At 39.0% G+C, this 22810-nt stretch overlaps 1 protein-coding gene across 7 annotated transcripts in view; it reads right to left on the reverse strand.

Annotated features, from left to right (window-relative positions):
• Window positions 1-22810, reverse strand: part of GUCY1A2 (guanylate cyclase 1 soluble subunit alpha 2) — a 425713-nt gene that overhangs the window by 370364 nt on the left and 32539 nt on the right. For 6 of the 7 annotated variants that reach the window (XR_013376761.1, XR_013376760.1, XR_013376759.1 and 3 more), the window contains exons 3-4: window positions 16341-16462; window positions 11889-11969 (exon numbers count right to left, since the gene is read on the reverse strand). Coding sequence is in view for 4 of the 7 variants with exons in the window: in XM_077893310.1 (XP_077749436.1) it covers window positions 11889-11969; window positions 16341-16462 (203 nt within the window). In the remaining 3 variants the exon portion in view is untranslated. The remainder of the gene's footprint in view (window positions 1-11888; window positions 11970-16340; window positions 16463-22810) is intronic. The other variant, XM_077893311.1, reaches the window with a different exon arrangement.

Genomic DNA, 22810 nt, shown 5'->3' on the forward strand with positions numbered 1-22810 from the left:
GAATAGGATGCTTCAGAAGCCCAGAGAAAAAGAGAACAGAATGGTCTACAATTAACTTATGGAGCGTTCTACTATACTTGGCTGAGGAAATCAGAACCTACACAATGTGCCCAGTGGGCAATAAATATTTGTTGAATAGATGTATGGGTGAATAAATGAATATTTATATTTCTTTAAATTTTAACTGAAATCTAAAGGGGGCTCATCAATATAGAAATGTGGATAATGCAGAAAACATGGACTGCATACTGATAAACCTTTGGCTTTAAGTTCTTAAACTGTTCCCATTACAAACCAAAAGTGACGGTAGTACTAACAGTGACAGCCTGTGTAGGTACATGTTAGATCCTCTTTTATGTAAAAAACCAAAGAGGAAATTTTAAGGAGGAATAAAATAAAGTAAGATCTAATAAAAGCATACAGTCAACTAAAAAAATCCAGAAAGCCACATTTATTACTATCACAATAGGTCACATACCACAAATTCATGGGAATGAGTGCCAGAGACTGGAAGATTCTAGTGAAAATCTAAATCATTTAAATTTGAGGGAAATGAACGAAGATGTTAAGTGGACCATGGGACATCTACTGAGATACACTGGGACATCCTGCAAAGATAGCATAAGAATCATGTCCTCTTTTAGTCTCTTAAAATGTCCCAGCAAGACTCATTTCTCAAATCAGGTTGGTTTCATCAGTGCCTTGTGAGCATGCCCTGCTTATCCAACCCATGTGCCATCACTTGTACCCTCCCCTGGTGTCACCAATGGAGAGCAGAGGAGGGCAAAGAAGAGAACACGCCACTTCTCAGGGTGGAAAAATCATGCGACACAGGAGGTGCAGAAGGAAGAAAAGAGCACCAAAGGCTTCGTTTCTTCTTACAGATATCTTAATAAGCTATTTTACCCAAAGGAGATATAAAACAAAAACATCTAAGTTCAGAGCTCTTTTTCCCATAAATGTTTATCACTTTCCCATCACTCCTTAACTCCTAAAGAAAACAAAAGGTTATATGAGAAATCTTTCTTACTATTTGAAAGCAAACAAAAATACATTATCCAAAGGTCAACCAAATCCAGTACTTCACAGGAAGAAGATACTACAGAGCTGTAAGATCTCGAATCCATAATCGACGAAAGATTCACATTCTTTTCAAAGCACTTCTTCAGTGCGCTGTTGAAAAAGTCAGAATTGAAAGGGGAAAAAAACCCACCAACACTGGTTTTCCTCTCTTCGGCCCATTCCCAGGACTTGCCAGAATACTGCTATTTCCTTTCTAGCTTCCAGAAGGATGTCAACGGTCAACACAGTTTGTTTTTTCTATCCCACTGACAATGAAGTGGTTGGCCTGGTGCCGTAAAAGGCAAACAGATTTTTTTAAGCTTTGTGACCATGGTAACCTCGTTCTAAGTGCAAATCTCACAATGTGGGAGATCTTCTCTTAAAACAAACAGTGAGCTGATAAACTTAAGTTCTGCTGTCTACAGAACCTACACTATAGTGAAGCTTGCTAACATCCCTGTTTCCCTTACCAGAATTATCCAAATACTTGGATAAATAAGACAAGAAGGAAGCCAAGAGCAGGGAAGCTCCTCCGTGGTAAGCAGTAAAAGAGTTACTCTATCTCCCAGATCTCTCTTGTTTGCCCAGCATACTCAAGTGGAAGCAGGGACACTGGTTTGTGAGTACCACTGTTACCTGGATTTCTGCCTCCCAAGTTTTAATTAAAACCTTGTCCCCTAAGGATCAAGATTGTGAGGGACACAACCACATGAAAATGTATGTGTGAGTGTTGGGTGGGAGGGGATAGTTAAGAAGACCACAGAAGACACAAAATGACATGTATCCGCCTCCTATGTTTGCTTAGGATCCTAAACCAGTTTCAGACTTGAGTATAATTCACTATATTTTATGTGAGTATATTTCTAAACAACAATTAAGGTTTTAAAGAATTAAATAGATATGTATTTAAAATGGTTATGGTTTTCAAAAAGTATTCCATGTGTCCAACAAGAAAAAAAATGAGTATCTAGCATGTGCTGGATACTCTGACCTGCTATGAATTTAAGCAAATGGGCCGTGGTAATTGAAACCATAGATAGTTATCGTCACAGGATTTTCCATCACCTTCTAAATAGTTCACTTTAAACTCGTATTCACTCAACTTAAAACACTCAACAGCTACTTAGTGTGATGTTCCGCTTCAGGTGAAAATACTGTTTAACTGTCCATACCCTACATGGAGAGACAGAAGGTACTGCTGCTAAATATAGAAAACACTTGTAGAGCACACCGCAATAGTATCTAATGACTGATGACAGACTGTGAAAAATAATTTACCCTGGGTATTTAAAATGTCAGGGAAGCAATCCAAAAAATCACAGTCTACAGAAGAGATTATGTCAATGATTGATGAGGCTTTTGAATTCAGTGAAAGTATTTGGGAAGTCCAGAAATGTCATAGAGTAAAAGGATTACAAGAAGAAAGGAGTATGTCCTAGTGTAGGTGTCATTTACTAGAGCATCAGGAAACTATAACAAGCAATACAAGTAGTCAACAGTTTTATCATTTTCATTGTTTGGAAATGTATGCTCTCATTCTTGAATATTTTTCTATGTTGGAAAACAGTAAAATGATCTGGAATACAGAGAAATGAATCACCCATTCTGGTATCAATTTTCTGCAATATTAGATAAACAGAATGGGGTTATGTTCAGATAACTATTCTAATTTCATCTTCAAGGTCCTTATCACTACATAGGGTTAATAAGACCACAAAACTTGAGAAAATACACTCCATAGATGGGCTCTAATCTGGACACTGATTATACATATAAAATGTGATGCTTTCATGGCTGATATTAGAAAAACCAGAACACAGTGAAGTATGAAAGTAGACCACAAGCTCTTAAGTCATTGATGTGTTTTAGCTTAGGTTTGGATTTTTTTAAATTGGGACTACAACCAAGTAGAAATAGAAAGTCCCTTTGGACTATCCATCCTAAATATTATTTTATTCCTTAGCTTTGGTTAATATTCTATTTTGATATAATTTCAAACTTAGAGGAAAGCTGAAAGAATAGTCCCCAAAACTCTCATATTTTTTACAAAGATTCACCGATTTGTTCACAATTTACCCCATCTGTTTCTATTCTCATTCTCTCTCCCCCTCAACACACACACACACAATTCGAGAGTAAATGGCACACATCTTGCCCCTCTTCCCCCCCAAATATTTCAGTATGTATTTCCTAAGAACAAGGAAGCACCTGTATATAACCACAGTACAATTTTTTTTAAGATTTTATTTATTTGAGAAAGAGAGAGAGAGAGAGAAAGCGCAAGCAGAGGGAGGGGCAGAGAATGAGGCAGCCTCCCCGCTGAGCAGGGAGCCTGATGTGGGGTTCCATCCCAGGACCACGAGATCATGGCCTGAGCCCAAGGCAGACACTTAACCGACGGAGCCACCCAGGTGCCCTTGAAATTACTGTTTTTGTTACTTGTGTGGTTTTTGTAGCCTGTCTCTGCACTTTGTTTTCCTCCCTGCTGATCACCAGCATCCAGAACAGTACCTAAATATTTGCATTGATGGAACAAATACTTGCAAACTCTCTAATCAGGCCAATATTCTCTACAATATTATATATACACATCATTGGATTAGTAAACTTTTCCTGTAGTTAAACAACAAAACGGTTTAGCCCAGCTAAAATCCCCATGACTGTGTAGAACCTTAAGCAAGTTTTATAGATTTGCAACAAGTTAGAGTCTCCTGATTAATTAATTGACCATCTAAAACAATAAGCTTAAATATGACATGAAAGCAGAAAATAATGAAAAATTAAGAGAAGCCAATTTTTAAATGGTTGGAAGGTTTGCATTGTTCCTTTTTATTAATATGTAGGACCGAGAATCAGAACAATAAAGAAAGGGTATGAAAACAAATAGATAAATGAAGAACAGCGTGAAGTACCAGATTTGCACATAGAAGGGAAACGTGTCAGATGTTGCAGGAAGTACATAGAATGAGAAGCAACGGAATGAAAAGTCAGAAATTGATCGCAATCAGGGGTATTTTCACTCAAAATGTTTCTGGCCTCCAGTCATTCCGTTCAGTAACTCCTAAAAATCAGGATCATTTGTCACTGCTCTGCTTATTCTGGGGCTGAAATCCCTCCTAGTCCCTCCTTTGTAAAGATCCTAAAATGACTCTATTCTAGGAAAGCTTGCAGACAAGAGTGAACTTCTCTTTCCCATGGCAGCTGCAAACTCACCCTCCTGCCCACTTTATCTCCCCCTAGGCCAACTCTATCCTCTGGTGATAGGATTTCTAGTTCTAGTATAACAGGAGAGAAAAAGGTTACTAAAGCTGGCATTTTACTAAATCTACATGTGACCAACAGTTTCTGACATTAGATGAACAACCTACCACACATCTTCACAAAGCTAATGTAGGATGAAGAGAGGGAGAATTGACCCTTCACTTGTATGTCCACTGAGGCAGAGACAGGAGAACAATCAGAAAAAAACATGGTATCATAAATGTATAATATACAAATGGAGCAGTGGAAACAATCAGTCCTCAGCATCAAAAAGATCTGGCAAAGGGATAAAGAAAGGGGAAAAAGAAAGCAAGCTTGACTAGATAGAGCAGAGAGCATCTAGCAGGAGGCATTAAAACTTTATCTGAAAGATAAATGGCAGAGAATGGAAGCAGGGCTCCAGCTTCTCTTTAGAATTCTGAAGCAGAACTGAAAGTCCCGAAAGAGAAGTAGAATAAGTCAAAAGAACTGAGTGGTGTACTAGGCAGCAAACTCTCTCAGAAATAAGACAGAAAGAGAAACCAAGATTCTAGAACACTCAGCCAGCAAAGATGTAACTCGGTACCAAATTCCCTACGAATTCAACAAAATGCCCTAGGTACACTTGCCCAAGAGCAGGGTGAGCCTTGGAATTAAAGTATCAAGGAACCCAGCACACCAGAACTCTCTGAGGAGCTTACTTTGAAACATATTCTGGTCCCTATCCTAGACCTGATGAACCAGAGTATCTGGTATTTACAGAGTATACAGTGTCTGCTCGCTGGTTTCTTTGTTGTGTTTTTGGTTTTGGTTTTTGTTGTTTTTTAGTTAATGTTTCCAGATGATTCTACTGTACCATCACTAGAGCAATCCACTGTTTTAGACTCTGGAGTAGAAATTATCACTTCTGGAAGTAGGACTCAAATCAATAGATGCAATACATCTCCCTAGCAAAGGCAAAAGCATAAATTCGTAAATGTTAAATAAAAGTAGATTCCTTCAGAGTTGGCTTTTCTTCTTTTTTTCCTCATCTAGCTCTAGACAATGTTCAATCCTGGCCAATGTGTAGGAGTCAGGAATTACCTCAGCACCCTTGCTTATGAATATCACATCTGCCTTTTCTTCAGCTGACTGCTATCAATACTCTGTTGGTTTCTTTTTGTACCTGTCACTAACACTTTCCCTTCTTTCAAGTAACACTCTACCCATGCACCATCCATGACTCATCACTTCTGTGGGGGACTCACCACAATGGCTCTTCTGATTCCCATTTTTTATGTGGGAAGTGATGCCCAATCTTTTGTAGTCCCCAACCATTTCTCTCCCAACCAGATCTGGATGGTAACACTGGTGGGCAACAGGGTACAAGCTGCCTACAAAGACTATAATAAAATTCATCTATATCACAGGGAGCTAGTATTTCCAGCTCTATATCTTCTCTCTCCACACAGGGAAATTACCATTTCTTATTTCAAAGTTAAGACTAGAGCTGGTCAAAATACAAGACAAAAAAAAAAAAAATAGGATAGGCCAGAAATTGGAATTTGGGGCTCAATCATGCTACATCTGAAATGGATCTCATCTCACTCAACCTATCATTAGAGGTAACAGAAATAGGCAAAGAGAACTCTAAACTCACCTATAAAAAATCATTCACGATCCACAATCCTCCTTAGATCCCCACATGGAAAATAAATCCTATGGGAATCTTTAACTGGACAGGCTCATGAAAAATAAATCAAAAGAGACTAATATTTTTGCTTTTTAAAAATAGACTAACAGTGAGATAATAATTTTTACCATACATAAAAAGCCTAAATTTGAGTAACATTTTTATTGTGACTCATAATACTCTACTCACGAAATTAAATTAAATAGCTCCAAGAAATGCTGTCAAAAACACTTAAAACTGACTATAGATCTAAACTCAAGGCAATAAGAATGACCACTCATCTAGCACAGAACCTATGATGTTTGAATTTAACTTTAATCTTAATTTTCATTAATTTTCAGGATGATTAAATAGTATGTTATTAAAATGTATGGTTGAGTCAAAGAGTTCTGTGTCAAAGAGCAATGAAAACAGAACATAAAATACTAAAAAAAAAAAAAAAAAAAAAAAGTAGACCTACATGTAGAAATGACTAATCTGATGAATAAGAGGCACCTGGGTGGCTCAGCTGATTAAGTACCTACTTTGGCTCAGGTCATGATCTCAGGGTCCTGGGCTTGAGCCCCACATAGGGCTCCCTGCTCAGTGAGGAGTCTGCTTCTCCCTCTCCCTTTGCTCCTCCCCCTACTTGTGTTCGTGTTCTCTCTCTCTCTCTCTCTCTCTCATAAATAAATAAATAAATAAATAAATAAATAAATAAATTTTAAAATTTTAATTTTCAAATAAAATCTGATGAATAAAAGTCATCAAATCAAAAGCAAAAAAGTGAAAGCAGAAGAGGTGGTGTTCATTTGAGTGAAAAGGCTCAGAACACAGTATTTAGATTAAAAAAGGAACTATGGCCAAATCACTACAAAATGGGTCCAAGGATGGCAACCCAAATGGGCTCTGAGTCTGACATAGGAAATGCTATGCACTCACATTCCTCTTTCTCACACAGTATGGGAAGAATAAGCTTCTTCCTAACTCAGAGGGAAAACAAAAAGAGCCATTGATTCTTTCTAACAGAGGCAGTAGAGAGGTCAGTCAACAAGGCCGCACAATCTCCTGTGGGAGCCTCACAATCTTGTCTCCGTCCCTACACGCTAACGGGGTGACCCTCTGCGAGCAGCCTGACCTTCTATGCTTCCATTTCTTCTGCTCTAAGTCAGACCTAACTTGTTCCCATATTAGGAATGTTGCAGATACAAAATGGAAGTGATACAATCTCCTGAGAAGAGTAGTGGGAGATTGTTTAAGAGGCTTGAGAAACTTGCTTATGAGAACAACCTAAGAAATAGGAGATTTAATTAGGTGAATGACTCACTGGCCACAGATAGCTTTGAAAGGAATTCAAACTACAACCCTCTGGGGAGCTGGGGACACATAAGATATTATGACTGCTTGTGAGTATCTTCAATTTTGAACACCTTCAACAAATAGGATTTTACATGATGTCACTTAATTTACACCAAATTCCTAAAAGATTTCTAACTAACTCTGCTCCAGGAACTTATTTTTAACAAATAAAAGAAAAAGATTCTACTTATTGGTACCATGGACAATTTCTGCCATGATTAAGAATTTTTCAAGCAGTGTGTCTATTCAGTCATAAGATCTTGAAAAGGAATGACAAAACAGAAAACCAAAATTCTTAACTCTCCTTTGTATATGTTGAGAAGACAGCAAGTGCTGTTTATTAAAATTTCAAGGGAAAAAATAAAATAAAATAAAATTTCAAGGGAAAAGTCACAGCAATTAAAAGGATGAAAATCTTAAAAAAAAAAAAACCCTGAAAATACTAATTTCTGGATAGGATAAACAACAAATGGTACAGCCACTTTGGAAGATACCTTAGTAGTTAGTGGTTTCTTACAAAACTAACAAAGTGTAGCAATCACACTCCTAACTAATTAGAAAACTTAAGTCTACATAAAAACCTGCAGTTGAATGTTTACAGCAGGTTTATTTGTAATTACCAAAAACAGAAGCAAACAAGTTGTCCTTCAATAGATGAATGGATAAGTCAACTGTGACATATATGTATGATGATACACTCAGAGATAAAAAAGGAATCAGCTCTAAAGCCACTGAAGTAATGTATTAATCCTAAATGCCTACTGCTAAGTAAAAAAAAAAAAAAAAAAAGCCAATTTAAAAAGTTTCACAGGGATCCCTGGGTGGCGCAGCGGTTTGGCGCCTGCCTTTGGCCCAGGGCGCGATCCTGGAGACCCGGGATCGAATCCCACATCGGGCTCCCGGTGCATGGAGCCTGCTTCTCCCTCTGCCTGTGTCTCTGCCTCTGTCTCTCTCTCTGTAACTATCATAAATAAATAAAAATTAAAAAAAAAATAAAAAAAAAATAAAAAAAAAAATAAAAAGTTTCAGAATTGTGTGATTCCATTTATAGGACATTCTAAAAAAGACAAAACTACAAAGAGGCAAATGGATCAGATGGATCAGTATTTGCCAGGGGTTTAGTGCAAAGAGGAGGGCAGGGCTGAATGGGTAAAGCATAGGGGATTATTTTTAGGACATCTCAAGTATTCCATATGATACTGTAATGGTAGATAGGTGATACCATGCAATTATCAATACTCATAGAATTTTCCAGCACAAAAAGTAAACTTTAATGTATGCAAACTATATATTACATATATAATATGTATATTTATATATGTATTTAGGATATCAAAGAATTACATGATAGAATTAAGAATGTGATAAAATAATATAACTGTATCATAAATATATGAAAAACACCTCACTGGAAGTGGTGGAGGAGAAAGATGTGGACCTAAGTAACACCAGAAATGAGCAGAGTCTCTAAACCTCCGTATGTAACTTCATACTCCAAAAATGTACATTAACACTATACTCTGGTTGATAAAATTTCCCCCATGGGCATACATATTAACAATTCTGAAACAATTATACCTACACACTACAAGCCAACAATTAGCTAGACAGATGGGATGGCTAACAAGAGCCAAGTTTCTCAATGGTGTAGTAGGAGGTTATAGACAAGGAAAGGGGAAAGGGTTAGAATGATCCATATGATTGGATCACTATGGACTCACATTTAACATAATATTGATGTAGCAGAACACATAGAGAAATATTTACAGACAGGCATATACACAAGAGTTCTATGTATTTTCCTGCTCTGTCAGCCGAGAGGGCTAAGAAACAAGAATACCCCAATAGCAATAGTACTTCTAATGTCCAGATTTTGGTTTCTTTTTTTTTTTTTTTTTTCAGATTTTGGTTTCTAATACTATCCTCCAATAAAAGGAACCATGACTCCTCAGATAAACAGCTGACTCTAGGACTGGAGCAGAAAATACACAAGATGAGCCTGGAGCATCTCATAGCACTAGAAAGGGAGGAAATGTTCAAAACACACACACACAATTATGGGCATGTGTCAAGTACACATCAGATAACTCCTAAGACTTGACCAGGACTCCTCAAAACTGTCAAGGTCATCAACAACAAGCAAACTCTGAGAAACTGTCACAGAAAAGAGATGTCTAAGGAAATATGACAACTAAGTATAATATGGTATCTTGAGTGGGATCCTGGAACAGAAAACAGGGAAAGACCAAAGGTATCTGAATAAAGCATGGAATTTAGTCAGTGATAATGTATGAATACTGGTTCATGAATTGGGACCAAAGTAAGATATCAACAATAGAAGAAAGGAGTATGGAATATATGAGAATTCTGTATACTACCTTCACAACTTTTCCATAAATCTAAAACTATACTGAAATTAAGTTTGTTTAAAAATTTAAGGACAAAAGGAAAACAAAAGCCTACCTACTGAAAAATTCAGAAAAGACAATAGTTTGAGGAATTTAGGATGTGAGAATTTGCCCTCCCATACAAAGAAGTGCCAGGCAAAGTTAGTAGTGGCTAGGAGTCAATGCAATAGAGATGAACAGAGATGACAAAAAAAGGGGAAAAAAAAGGAATAAAAATGTCAGTCATGATTTTCCAGTAAGGAAAAGAAGCTAAGTGTGGAGAAATCCAAATGGGATAAGGCCAATTATAAGATTCAGAAGAAAATGCTCCTAAAATAAAAAAGATTATGTATGGGAGGAGAGAAAGCATTTCACATCTCTGTTCAACATACTTGGATCTTTTAAAACTGATCTACATGAGTGAAGTTTCCATTTCTATTAAAGCATTTATTTTACACATATTGGAGCTAGTGTCCCCCACCCTCCACCTCCCCCCACCCCCCGAGCGGTCTCATTCTTTCTCAGACCTACCTGCCATATCTAATCACTTCAAGCAACGTATGCAAGCAGAAAAGGGAAAACAAGTTCTTTCCAACTAAAATAGACCCACTCCTCAAGACCTTGGCTAGGAATTATGTTGTTAATTCATGTTATTAAATGAGATACTATAACAACTTTCCTAATGAAATACTGTGACTGAGTTCCTAAACTTTAAAAGGCAACATCCATTAAAGAAAAAATCAGTGGCATGAGAATACAACCATCTAGAGGCTTTGTGCCCCACCCACGAGGTCTAACATATTAAGCCACTTAAGTACCAAGATTAGTTTGAAATCTTGTAGCCAACAGAATTGGCATATTGTTTATAACAGCTTAACTGTGAAACCTTGTTTGTGTTGTGAGGACAAAGACATCACCCTTCATTTGCATTGCCAACACAAGAAAGGAAAGTACCATTTCTAAACTGTAAAAGATCCAAATTATGAAGAAACTGTGCTCTCCTCAGTACCAATGAGAAACGTTTGGGATACTACTTGTCACATACAAGCAGATATTCCAAGAACACTTTCGAATAGTAATAAACGAAGTAAAATATGCACGGTTCACAGACCCAGAAAGACTTGTGCAATTAGCAATAGAAATGTGATGGCAAATCAGTCTCAGTCCAATGACTCTGGAAGGCATCATAAAGCCCTGGAAAGGACAAGAGAGGGGTTTGGAATCAGACTGATCTGGGTTGAAATCCTGCTTCTTCTGTGGCTTCTCATCCATCGCTGACAAAGAAACCTAACAAGTTAACATTTCAAAGTATTTCGTCACCCACAAAAGTGAGCAATCTAGACCTCAGAGGCTGATGCAAACTTTATTATGTGAATATTCAATACTAAGAGCAAATGCTTGTGTAGCATTTGTTATTAGGCTGCCTTCAGTATTTTATATAAATTCAATTATTTTGTTTTCCTAACAACTGCAGGAGGTATGCAGTTCTATTAGCACCATCTTACAAAATGAGAAATGCAAAGTATGGGAAAGATCAAGTAACTGGTTCCAGTCCATACAGTCATGAAGTAGCTGAGCTGCACATTCAACCCAAGTAGCCTGGATCATTTTAGCTCCGAACCACTAGTATATTATAATACCATTATTAAGTCAATTAATTAAATTAAAATAAATTAAATCAACTAAAGAGAAAAATTATCAGTTACCAGTTTACAGGAACAAGAATTATATTAGTAGAATTTATTTATCTGTTGCTATTGATCTTAATTCATCAATGAAAATGGTAAGTGGTTATTGCACCAACTAGTTCTCCAATATTCTAAATATGTTAAACATAGAACTGTTTAGTGAATTGGAGTATGTGCAAGAGTTATCCCAAGAAAACCCCCAAGGTAATCTTAACCCTAAGTAAAGCTAACTAGAAGTCTGCTAAATGCACATTCCAAATAATGATATAAGCCAAAAAGCATATGCAATTTAACATATAAACAACAAATTATTGCTTTTTTAAAAAAAAAAAAAAGCTCTATATCTGCTAATGATTCTGGAATGGGTGGCACTTTTATATAGAGAGCTCTACATTCAGATTATTTTAGACAAAAAATAAAAAAGGAAGGAAGAAGCTGTGAGGTCTAAGTCCCAAAGGCCGGCTCCTCCACCCTCCTCATTAGCACTTTCCCAACAAATACCTCCCATGACATCACTCTGATTCCGACTTGAGATGTGCCATGGTTTTTTTGGAGACAGTAAAGCCCCATTCTCACAGCAACCTTTAAAAGAGAGAAAACTTGAATGAATATTCTTTCGCCATTCATGTCCTTGCAATTACTTGGAGAGAAAATGCACTTAGCAAAGGCAGCATGCAACTAAACTTTGTGAATACTTGTAAATAATCAGTACTTCCTGAAACAGCAACCCCAAGTTTGCTCTCCATCACCAATAAGTGAATTACACAGAGCATTCATTCCTGATTTCCATCCTACTGTGCAAGGACCCCTTTCCTACACCATCTCCTCCATCTTACAGCACCAGATGCTGTACAACCACCACACCCAAAACCCCTCAACAGAAGTAAAACTGGCCAGAAATGAAACAACCCCATCAGAGTACAGGACCAAACTTAAGGCCACCACGTTAACATCTCTTTTTTTCTATCTCCAAGGCTCAAAGGGGGGCTGTGGCGTTGGCACTGCTCCAAGGTGATCAAAGCCCTGGCACCCTGTCTATTTCGGGAGACACACCACTGAGCCCTTCTGAAGAGAGGAGGTCACGAGCACACGGAAGCAGTTGGGCTGTCTGTCCATCTGTTGTCAAGCATATCTTGAATGTCCCAGACTCTGCTTAGATTGACAAGAAAAAGCCAAAAGAAAACAAACCACTTTAAATAGCCAAAGCCCTCATTTATTTTGCATTGCAATCTGTAAGGAAGCTGTGCAATGTATTGTCCTCCCTTAGCTCTGCCTCCTCCCTCTGTCCCCCAACATCACCTAAGGCCAAGCCACAGGACCAGGTGGTAACACTTTGGCAACAAACACGGAAATACGATATTGACCCTTTAATGCTTTCTCACAGATATTCCTTTGTACCATTCAAACATTACAACATCCGAGAAAATACTCAATGTTGCACCTAAGAACATAAATGCATTTTACTATTTAATTGAATCTAAAAATGGGCTTTGCAGATTACAACTGGAAAAGCCATAATTTTTCAGACAACTAAAATTAGATCATTTTGGTGAATAGAAAACATATCCCAAGTAAAGCAATAAATTTAACACAGAAAGCCTCCAGCAGGGAGGGCAGAGTTCATGACTATCTCTCTATAGCCTTTTCCAGAGTTTAAAAGCCTCTTTGGAGAACTGTCCTGCATTAACCACAGGGACTGCCAGAGCACCAAAAGGAGGTGAATAGATGACTCTGAGCAGTCTGCCTTTAATATCCCTAATTTGTAAATGATGAAACAAAAAATAGCAACAACCAGTTTCTAAGCCAACAAAAGAGAAATAAATGGCAAAATGTTGATCTGGAAACAATTCTGTCCCATTACTAGTAGGGGTATGAACCACTCTATAATGCACATGTGTTTCCAGGGAGTCCTAAGGAGGAAGCGACAACATATGTAGGACAAAAAGTCAAACTGGTTTTCCACAGCAAGATTTCTCCCACTCTTCAGGTCCATCTTTTCACTGCAGGCCAACCATTCAACTCAAACTTCAACCTAAAAAGCCAGCACATGATCAAATCCTTGAGAGGAGTACACATTAAGCTGATGGGTATGGTCATTTTGAAAGAAGAAAATATGGCTTCCTTGGTCCTATTTTCTGATCTAAAGACTTTAAATTTTCCTTGATAATAGATGAAACATAAGTAGCCCAGAGATGAGTGAACAGACATATTTCTCAACTCTACCACAACCTCCTTGTTGATTAAGAAGACAATAGAAATATGTATTCCCTACCCCAATCTACCCATATTCTAACCATGCTCCCCAAAGGCAATGAATATAAATCATATTGTGGGAAAATTACCTTCTGGAAGGATTCCAGGCATCAAAATTTCTCTGAGCCTGGTTGAGATTCTCTATGCCCAGGCCAAACTCCCTCACTCAAAAGATGGCTTCCTTTCTCGTGTCATGTTTTTCTGTTCATGGAGTTGATTGGTTCTTGCATTCTCACAAATGATTGCACAGGAGGATTTAAATGTCATTTTAAAAGAGAAAATCTAAGCAAGCCGAGACCAATCATAGTTCAGTGACTTGTTGAAAACAAAGCTTTCATTGACTCTGATCAGTAAAGCTGTTACTTTTATCTTTGGCCAGTCTATATTGCAAAGAGTCATGGAAAGACATTACTCAAAAGAGAACAGCTACCTCTTAGGTATATAATCACCTGTCAGATCCATGCCAGTCGCTGATCAACACATGGCAGGCATTTCATTTTATTCTTCAAAAATTAAAGTTTTATGAGATTATCCTTTTTACATTTTAAGAACAATTCATTATTACTAAATAAACTCTAATTTCTCTTGTTCATTAAAACCACTTTCCCTAGTATCCTGCCATTCTCTTGCCTAGAGAAACTTAATATTCATGAAATCCAAACACTGTTATAGAGTCACCTTCTAAATCATAAGCACCTCACTTAAAAGCACTCTTCCCCTAATACCACCAGGTAGCATCATGCCTACAGCAGATCTCACTCACTATTTGATCTGCAACTCCCAGCATCTTGACAGGCAACGAAGCTGTACTAGGCCTACAGTTTCCCCTGGTGGTTACTGTGTCCAGCTGTCGGATCTACAGTTTGTGGGACTGGGGCACACCCAAGTACAGATCAGTTCAGAAGCCTTTAGCGCTCCTCATAGATTTATCATGAACATTTTCTACTCCCTCTCATTGGCAAGGTGGGGAGGAGGTGAGGAGATGTGAGGGGCAGTGAAATATTTAAAAACTGAGTAAGTAAAGAATCGCTTTTCAAAATAGTAAACATCTGTCTGCCAAGATTCTTATATATCCCTTTAGTGAGGCAACATCTCTCACCTCAACCCTGGAAAATTACATCTCAAGAGAAATGTTACAGAATGAGTTGAGTTTTTTCTTTTTTTCTTTTTCTTTTTTTTGTCATTGAGCTAAATTTATTCCATTTAAATGCCCATCATTTATTGGAGGTTAGGTCTCCTTTGCGGGGAGTTAAAATGTCCCTTATTTTATAAAATGGTGGCATGAAAACATTATCACTTTAACAAATTATCCTTACTTGCCAAAGTTAGCAACCTTATTTTGGTCTTTTTAAAAACAACTGATGCACAATTCTTGAAAATAAAAAATCAGAAAGCTATAAAGAGCTCCTGGGTAATGCCCAGTCTCAACCTCCATTTATTCTCATCCCTGCTCTTCTATAATAATTAAGTTTACTAGAGTAAAAGGACATCCCTGCAGGTGCACTAAGATTGAGGTAAGTCCTTGGGCTTCCTTTTCACTGTCCATCACTCTCTTGCCTGTATTATTGACAAACTGCCCTTCACAAAAGATCCATGTTCTTAATACAGAATTTTGTGTTTACCTAGGATGAGAACATTACCAATGGATAGATGTCATCAAGGCTCAAGTGTAAAAGGGGTCAGATAGATTTAGAAAAATCTGGTAGACTCATGGTTCGAGGTCCTGGAATCTGTAGGAGGGACTCAGACATCTCCAGAGAAACCATTTACTCTAAGGGTAAAGAAAGTCAGGCAAACAAGTTTGCCTCAGTCTTCATCATCTAATCCTGAGGGAGAGGGGATTCTGAGTTCTATGTGGAGTCAATCACTAAGATTTGTTGTCCCTACCCACCCCACAAATCCCCTTCTGAGTAATAAGGAAAAGGGAGGATTCCAAATAAATTGAAAGAACTTTTTGTGTTTTTTGTTGTTATTGTTTGTTTGTTTGTTTGTTTGTTTTTACTAAAAACCCATGTTAGACATGAGGGCAAAATATATCCCTGTGATGATATCTACTTTGAGTATAAGTCAATATAGCTCTCACACACCAAGACATCGGATAGTAAGATAGCACAGCTCACTCATGGTACCTTAAAGCAACATGATTCAGTGGCTTAAAACATCACTCCTTAGCTGTGTTGGGAGCATCCAGAAACATTCCCCTTGTCATAAATACTAAGATCTTCAAGATGGATGGACACAGACACACACACACACACACACACACACACACAAAGACCTCAGTAGATGAGCTCCCTCACCGCCTCTGAGTTGTTGAGTCTACTGTGAGTATATGTGAGCCACTCTCCTGCTCCAACCAGGGCCTCTCACAAATAATAGAGGGATAATATTATTAGAAACAATAAGAGTATGGGCTCAGAGAGGAAGATCCCTAACTTCAGTTGAGGTCAAGAGCCAGAAAAATATGGATCACAGGAGGCTATTACCAACACATGAATTCCAGGATTCCCTGGAATGTGAGCATTCTCATTATTATGTTTTTCAACCTCCAAGTAAATGGCATGCATGTAATTTGCACTTAAACATCTCAAAGAGTGTCAAAATTAAATCACTCTTCATTTGCCTTGGCTTCTAAACCTCCGATCACTAGTATTTTCCCCTTTCCTCTCATTTTCTCATATAAATATGTAGTTAATATACCGAGTATATTAGCAGTGCACTGAAGAATTCCTGGGATGTCTTCCATTTCCTCTTTGTTGGAATGGTCTGCATAGAAGCATCTGTTAGAGATATTGTGGAAATTCCTTTCTGCATCCCTGTAACTAAGAAGAAAACAAAATTAGCATATGGAGAAAATTTTTAAAGCATCTGCAAATGCACTTGTATGCATACACACACAAGCACACGTGGTCTGTGCCCCTGGCATAATCGCATTTTTATATAACTGAAGCCCTTAGACACCATTTTTGGCATAAGCCGCCACTAACATCAGCATTGGGCGTGTGGCTGGGAACTGGAGGCTGTCATTGATAAAGAAACTGAATGTGACAAACATAAATGAAGAGAACCAAAATATCCATCAGTTTGTACTCCCAAGTGTTTCCTTGTTGATGTGCTTCAAAGCCACAGGTAATCTGTTCCTATAAGGAAGATACCCAGCAAACACCCTAATTCACAGTACTTACTTGGTGCACTAGCACTGTGTTAAAAGTAGACACGTCTTAACCTCCCTCACAGTTGAGAAGATAAGCAATGTGGGTGCATGGATAACAAATTAGCTAAGGAAGTATTTAGAGTCTGACAGAACTTGAATCATGGTCTTACCATTGTCTATCTATGAGACTTGGGGCAAGTGACCTCATCTCTATGGGCCTAACTTGCCTCCCTCATAAAATGGAGATCCTCCCCCCGCCCCTCACCCCACTACCCCCAGAGTTTCTGCAAGGACAGAATGAGAAAATGCCTGTGTCATCAGATGTGGCCTGGAACCCATCCAGTTGCCCCTGGATTAAAGCTAAGGCACCAAGGTTGAAGATGATACAGGCATTCCCCAAGAGCAGCTGTTTTCATCAGAACTTAAAGTACTAGAGTCACTGCTAGCTGACAGAAGCAAAGGAATAAAAAGAATTTGAAAGGCAATCCTCAGAAGAGTAAATAACTGGTCTAGGAAGATAGTGCTGTTGTCATTACTCCCTGGGTATTGCATTCCACCATGAATGTCTGCTGAGGTAGTGTAATTCCTGAGTGGAGAGAGAAGGTTTCAGAAAGAGTTATCAATAGGGAAAAGAAAGAAGAGAATTGGGAGCAGCCTACGATGCCTCCATTGGGCAAAAAATAGGAGTTTCCCAGGGGTGAGGGAGATGGTAGGAAAGAGAGACATGTCTCCACTGTCTCCTCTGCCTGCCTTCCCCATCTGGAGGCTGCCAGCAGGAGACAGACCCCACAAGCAAGACTGGAGTGCAATCCGCGGGGCCAAGAGTGCAAGCATCTGAAACAGTCAAGGCAGAACTCATACAGGCACCTCACTGAGGGCACCACAGAGTAGGCAGGACCATTACAACCATCGGTGAATCAAAAAAGGATTCTGCCATTTTCCATTTTACTCCTGCCTCATAACAATACACAGAAAGGGGTGGCCTGGACCTTCGGAGTGAAAAAACGCAGGATACCCCCTCTACACTGCGTTCCCAGTGCCTCAGGCCAAGGCCTGACACAGGCAGAGAGAGGTAGGAGGGGGAGAGTGGATATGGGATTAAAGATATGAACCTGTCTGGAGTGGACTTCAGACTCCCTGTAAGTTCCCAGAAATCAGGGCAATCTGCCCAAGCTAGCATCAAAGAGGACCCATTCTCACATGTTTGAAATGACTGGAGAGAAAAACTGATGGGGCCTCGTGTTTGCACACCTCAAGGAGATCAGATTCCAATAAGCCAGGGTGGCAAATACTGCAGTTCCCAGAAGGTAGGAAACTCAATAAAAGGTGGAGTGGGGAAGGCAGATATTAAAAACAAATACAGGGTTATTTGTAAAATTTAGCTCCCTCATTTTAACTGGAAATATAAAGACAAAATAGTTTTTCTCATAACCTCAATTTCTTTTTCTGTAAAATGAGCTTTATACAATGATCTTAGGAAATAGATGGTCAGAATTACAAAAAAAATAAGAGATATAGAGTGCCCAGTACATTTCTCAAAAAAGTGATCAATCAGTAGATAATACCTTTTATCTAACATTGTGTTTATTTATTCTTTCAGATAGTCTATGTAAATACAGGAAAAAGAAGCTAGATCACTTTTTAAATAAAATAACATAGAGTCGCAAAAATCTGACCACGACAGCATAAATCATACCATTAAAGTTTGCTTCCCAGAATAATTAGGGTTCACCCACTTCTCATGTTCTATGGAAATTACTGTAGCTTAATCCCTATTCAATTGTCCAAAGAAAAAAAGAACAGAAGGTTGGCTGTACAAAACAAACACAGAGCCCATGGTGATAATTGGAATAACAGAATTTAATTTTAGATGACTATAGGAAATGTTGTCCCAAACTAATAGGAGGTTGGCAGCAGTCCCACCTATTAGCATCATGATGCTTATTCTGGCCAAAAAAAAAAAAAAAAAAGAACAAAATGAGTGGCATGATTCTGAATATATATTTATTCATACTTCAGTTTTTAAAATATATAATGATGGACCATGACATCCCAGGAAGCCAGATTATCACATGTTTTCCAATCGCAGATTTAAAGACATCTCTGCTTTGACTACACTGTGCTGGTAATCCACCCTCGGGAGCTACAGACCAGTAGGAGTCACATAGTGTAAACACGAGTGAGGGTGGCTGGGGGAGATGCTCTCGAGGCAGAAATTTAAATGAAGGGAAAAAAAAATCCAAACTCTCTGTAACAAGAAGCTGCAGCTAGAACACAAATGGAGCATGTTTAGCTTCTGATGGTAAACAAAGGATTGCAAACTTCTACAGACTCCAAGAGGACAGGGCAAGGATGCAGGAGAGTCAGACACTGACATATAGTGGCAATAATAGTGATTCAATGAACATATTGATTACTTTGTGTACCAGGCACTGTACTAACTTTATGTGATGACCTGACGTTATCATCGACATTTAAGTTCACCCCAACCAACCCTGTAATCACTACCATTTTTAAAATGAGAAAATGGAGGTTCGTGGAAGTTAAGTCATCTGCCCTAAATCATTCAAAGGCAGAATCTGACTTGAGATCTAGTAAATCTGCTGTGTGGTATGTCTACTCCAAGGCACATTTTCTCAGTCCTCGGCTCTAAAGTACAAGACAAAGATGCACAGAGAGGAAGAAGGACACAGTATAATGATAAAAACAACATCAGAGGAAAAAGTCCTCATGAACCAGACTTTCCTTAATCCCGGTGCCTCTCAATTCCAAAGGTGAACCTGGTTTGCCTCCTACTTACCTCATTTGTCTCCCACTGTTCTTTCCAGCCCACACTGTCCAAGAAGTGAGCCCACCCCCTAGAAGCGTGAGTTACAGAGACACAAACACAAAGATGTATACTCAGTGGCCCCTTTCCATATTTTACAACAAAGGAAGAAGACTATGCTGCATGAACAGAACACTGTGAAGGTGAGTGAGCTCATGCAGAGTTTACATAAAAAATCTTAAAAATATAAGAAACTTAACCCCAAGCCAATTGGACACACGGCAGCAGAACATTAAGCATAAATGAGACATTAACTTAATAAATCAGTAAAATTTATGCTCTACAGGAAAGGCTCTTGGCACTAGAACTATGATGGACCTGAGAGAGTTGTCAAACCCTCCTTTTATACCCACTTTCAAGCCTAATCTACCCTTTTATCCACTCTACCCATACGTCTGTGTATATACCTCCAGGGTGCAATTCTTCAATTTATTCACACTCTTCCCCACCCGCCAAAAGAACATGTGAGTCCCTCTTATGAACCAAGCAATTACAAAAGCATAGGATGATAGAGGTAAATAATTTAGATAAATCAACAACATAAGCCATGATAAGCACTATGGAAAGGAATAACAAAGAAGAATGAATACAAAATGGGTTGGAGATGGAAGTAGGAGATGGAGGGCTTCTCTAGATTGGGTAGCCAGGGTATGCTTTTCTCAAGATAATGACATTTAGACAGAGACCTGAACGTATAAAAAAATAGTAATCCATGCACACATCTGGGGATAGACCATTCCAAGAAAATGGAATGGTCCATGCCAAAGCCCTGAAGCCAAGCGGGACTTGGGAAACCCACAGATGCCTAGTGGGGCCAACAAAGATCAAAAAAGGGAAGTGGAAGAGGATGCAATCAGAGAAGTGAACAGAGGCCAGGTTACAGGAAAAGTTCACGCTCATGGGGTCAGAGGACCTGGGGGTGGAGTCCAACAATCTAGGTTTTAACAAGCCCGCAGGTGATCCTAATGCGCATTAACATCTGAGCCCAGCAGCCTTATGTGAGAAAGTGGCATGGTCTAATTCGTTTCATCACTTTGTGGTGGTGGATATACAATGCTGAGAGACAGGAGTAAAAGGAGATCGGGGTGAATCTGGAAGCCACAGTGACAGTAGAGACAACTTGAATGGTCTCTATGAATAAACCAGTGAACGAGAGAACAGACAAGTTGAGGAACAGAACAAATGTTTAAAGACAAAGTTCCTAGGGCACAGAGAGACTGTCTCACTCCCTGATGGAGGCTCCATGGGTTACTCCCTCCAGTCCTCCATCTGTGTGATCCTTTGAACAGCTGCTCCCTGCACTCAAGTCTACATCTTGGAGACTAAAAAAAAAGTCTCAGAATTTCAATGAAATTGAAATGACTGGTGTAAGCGTGCATCAAGGAGCAGCAGACAATTCTAAGGCTCTCGTAAATAAAGCGGGTCCAAGGGCACTTTTAAAGAAGAGAGGGAGGCTGGGAGGCCAGTGGATAGACTCAGACTTAAGAAAATAAGAGCAGGAGGGTTAGCACCCTTCTGGACATGGATGGAGCTAGAGAGTCTCATGCTAAGGGAAATAGGGCAGTCAGAGAAAAACAAAACTATATGATTTCACTCAGATATAGAATTGAAGACAGAAAACAAGTGAGCCCAGGGGAAAGAGGGAGAGACAAAGCAAGAAACAGACTCTGAACTACAGAGAGCACACTATTGGTCACCAGAGGGGAGGTGGGGGGGGATGGGGGTGAAGGAACGCACCAGATGGGATGGATGAGCACCAGGTGACTTCGGGAAGTGCTGAGTCACTATATTACACACCTGAAACTAATATTACACTGCTAACTGAATTTAAATATTTTTATTTAAATAAATAAAAATTTTAAATAGATGTTTATAAGAAATAAATTTTTAAATAACTTTTTATTTCAACTGAAAAAAATTTTAATTAAAAAAGGGCTAAAAAATAAAAATTAAATTAAAAATAAAATAAAAAATAAAATAAAAAGGGCTAGCTTATACTCCTTGTTATCCATCCTGATTTGTCCTCTCAACCTAAGGCACCTAAGACTTGATAAACTTTAGGCAAAGCCCTATTTCAGAGATGTGGAAAACCACCTCTTTCCCATCCTCCCTCTGCCCCCCAGAAATACGTAAACTGATACTCAGCACTTCTTACCAATTGCTAGAAATCCCTTTCACTGGAAGAAACACCGTCCTTTTCAGTGAGAGATAAAAAGCCTTAAACTGTGTCTTCCTAAGAGGAACAGCACACAGGTGTGAATATATTAATTCAAGTGTTAGTCATAGAAGATGCTCTCCTGTTTCAGTAGCAAGGAGAAATAGCAAGAGGGTGGTGGACAGGGACACCAGGACTGATGGGAGAGGCAAAGTCAGAAAAGCAGACGTCACAATTCTGACAGCCCACTGGTCCTCCTCATGAGCATGCAGGTGAATAAGGGCAGTGAGCACAGGTACTTGAAGTCCTCAGAAGGTAGCCCACACCCAGGTGAAAATGTGTTCACGGGGCTCTTTGGAACCAGCCAGACACTGAGTCACCTCTTCACATCCGAGTCACAGGCACTGTATTCTTTACACTATGTCTGCAAGAAGTAGAGCTAGAAAAGACCATTTTGGGGCCATGAATCTCCACAGGCTAGGTCTACATAGAGTTAACAGGAGTGTTAAAGCAGTGATTTAGATAAAAGAGAACTCCATCTTGATGTGGGAAACAAAGGCAGAAGAGAAATTATTAAATGTCCTTATGACTGACAGCTCATTGACATACCCTTGAAACAGGCAGAGTGACCTTTGCCTTGGAACACAGATGCCTCCATGTTAACACTTTGCTAAGGGCAACAAGCAATCATAGCCTGACCCTCAGGACCCTGTAAGTCTACTTAACATATAAAAATTCCTTTGGAAACTTCCCTTATCTCAACCCACCCCCCTGAGACACATGCTGGTGATCATCCTCTAAGCATATAACTCACCAATGTACATCTGAAGGGTCTCATGACCCAGGTTTTATAAGACAGTAATAAATGACCCTTTCCCAACAACAGCTAGTCCCCTTGGAAACAGCAAGGTCCTGGATACCTTGCTTCCAAAATTCCTTACAGACTTAGGCTCACCCTAACTCCCTCCCAACTTGAAAGTATAAAATGGGCCACTCCTCATGACCGGGGTACAGCTCTTCCTGCCCACGGGTCA

This window comes from Canis aureus, chromosome 3, assembly GCF_053574225.1.
Source record: "Canis aureus isolate CA01 chromosome 3, VMU_Caureus_v.1.0, whole genome shotgun sequence".
NCBI classification, from domain to species: domain Eukaryota; kingdom Metazoa; phylum Chordata; class Mammalia; order Carnivora; family Canidae; genus Canis; species Canis aureus.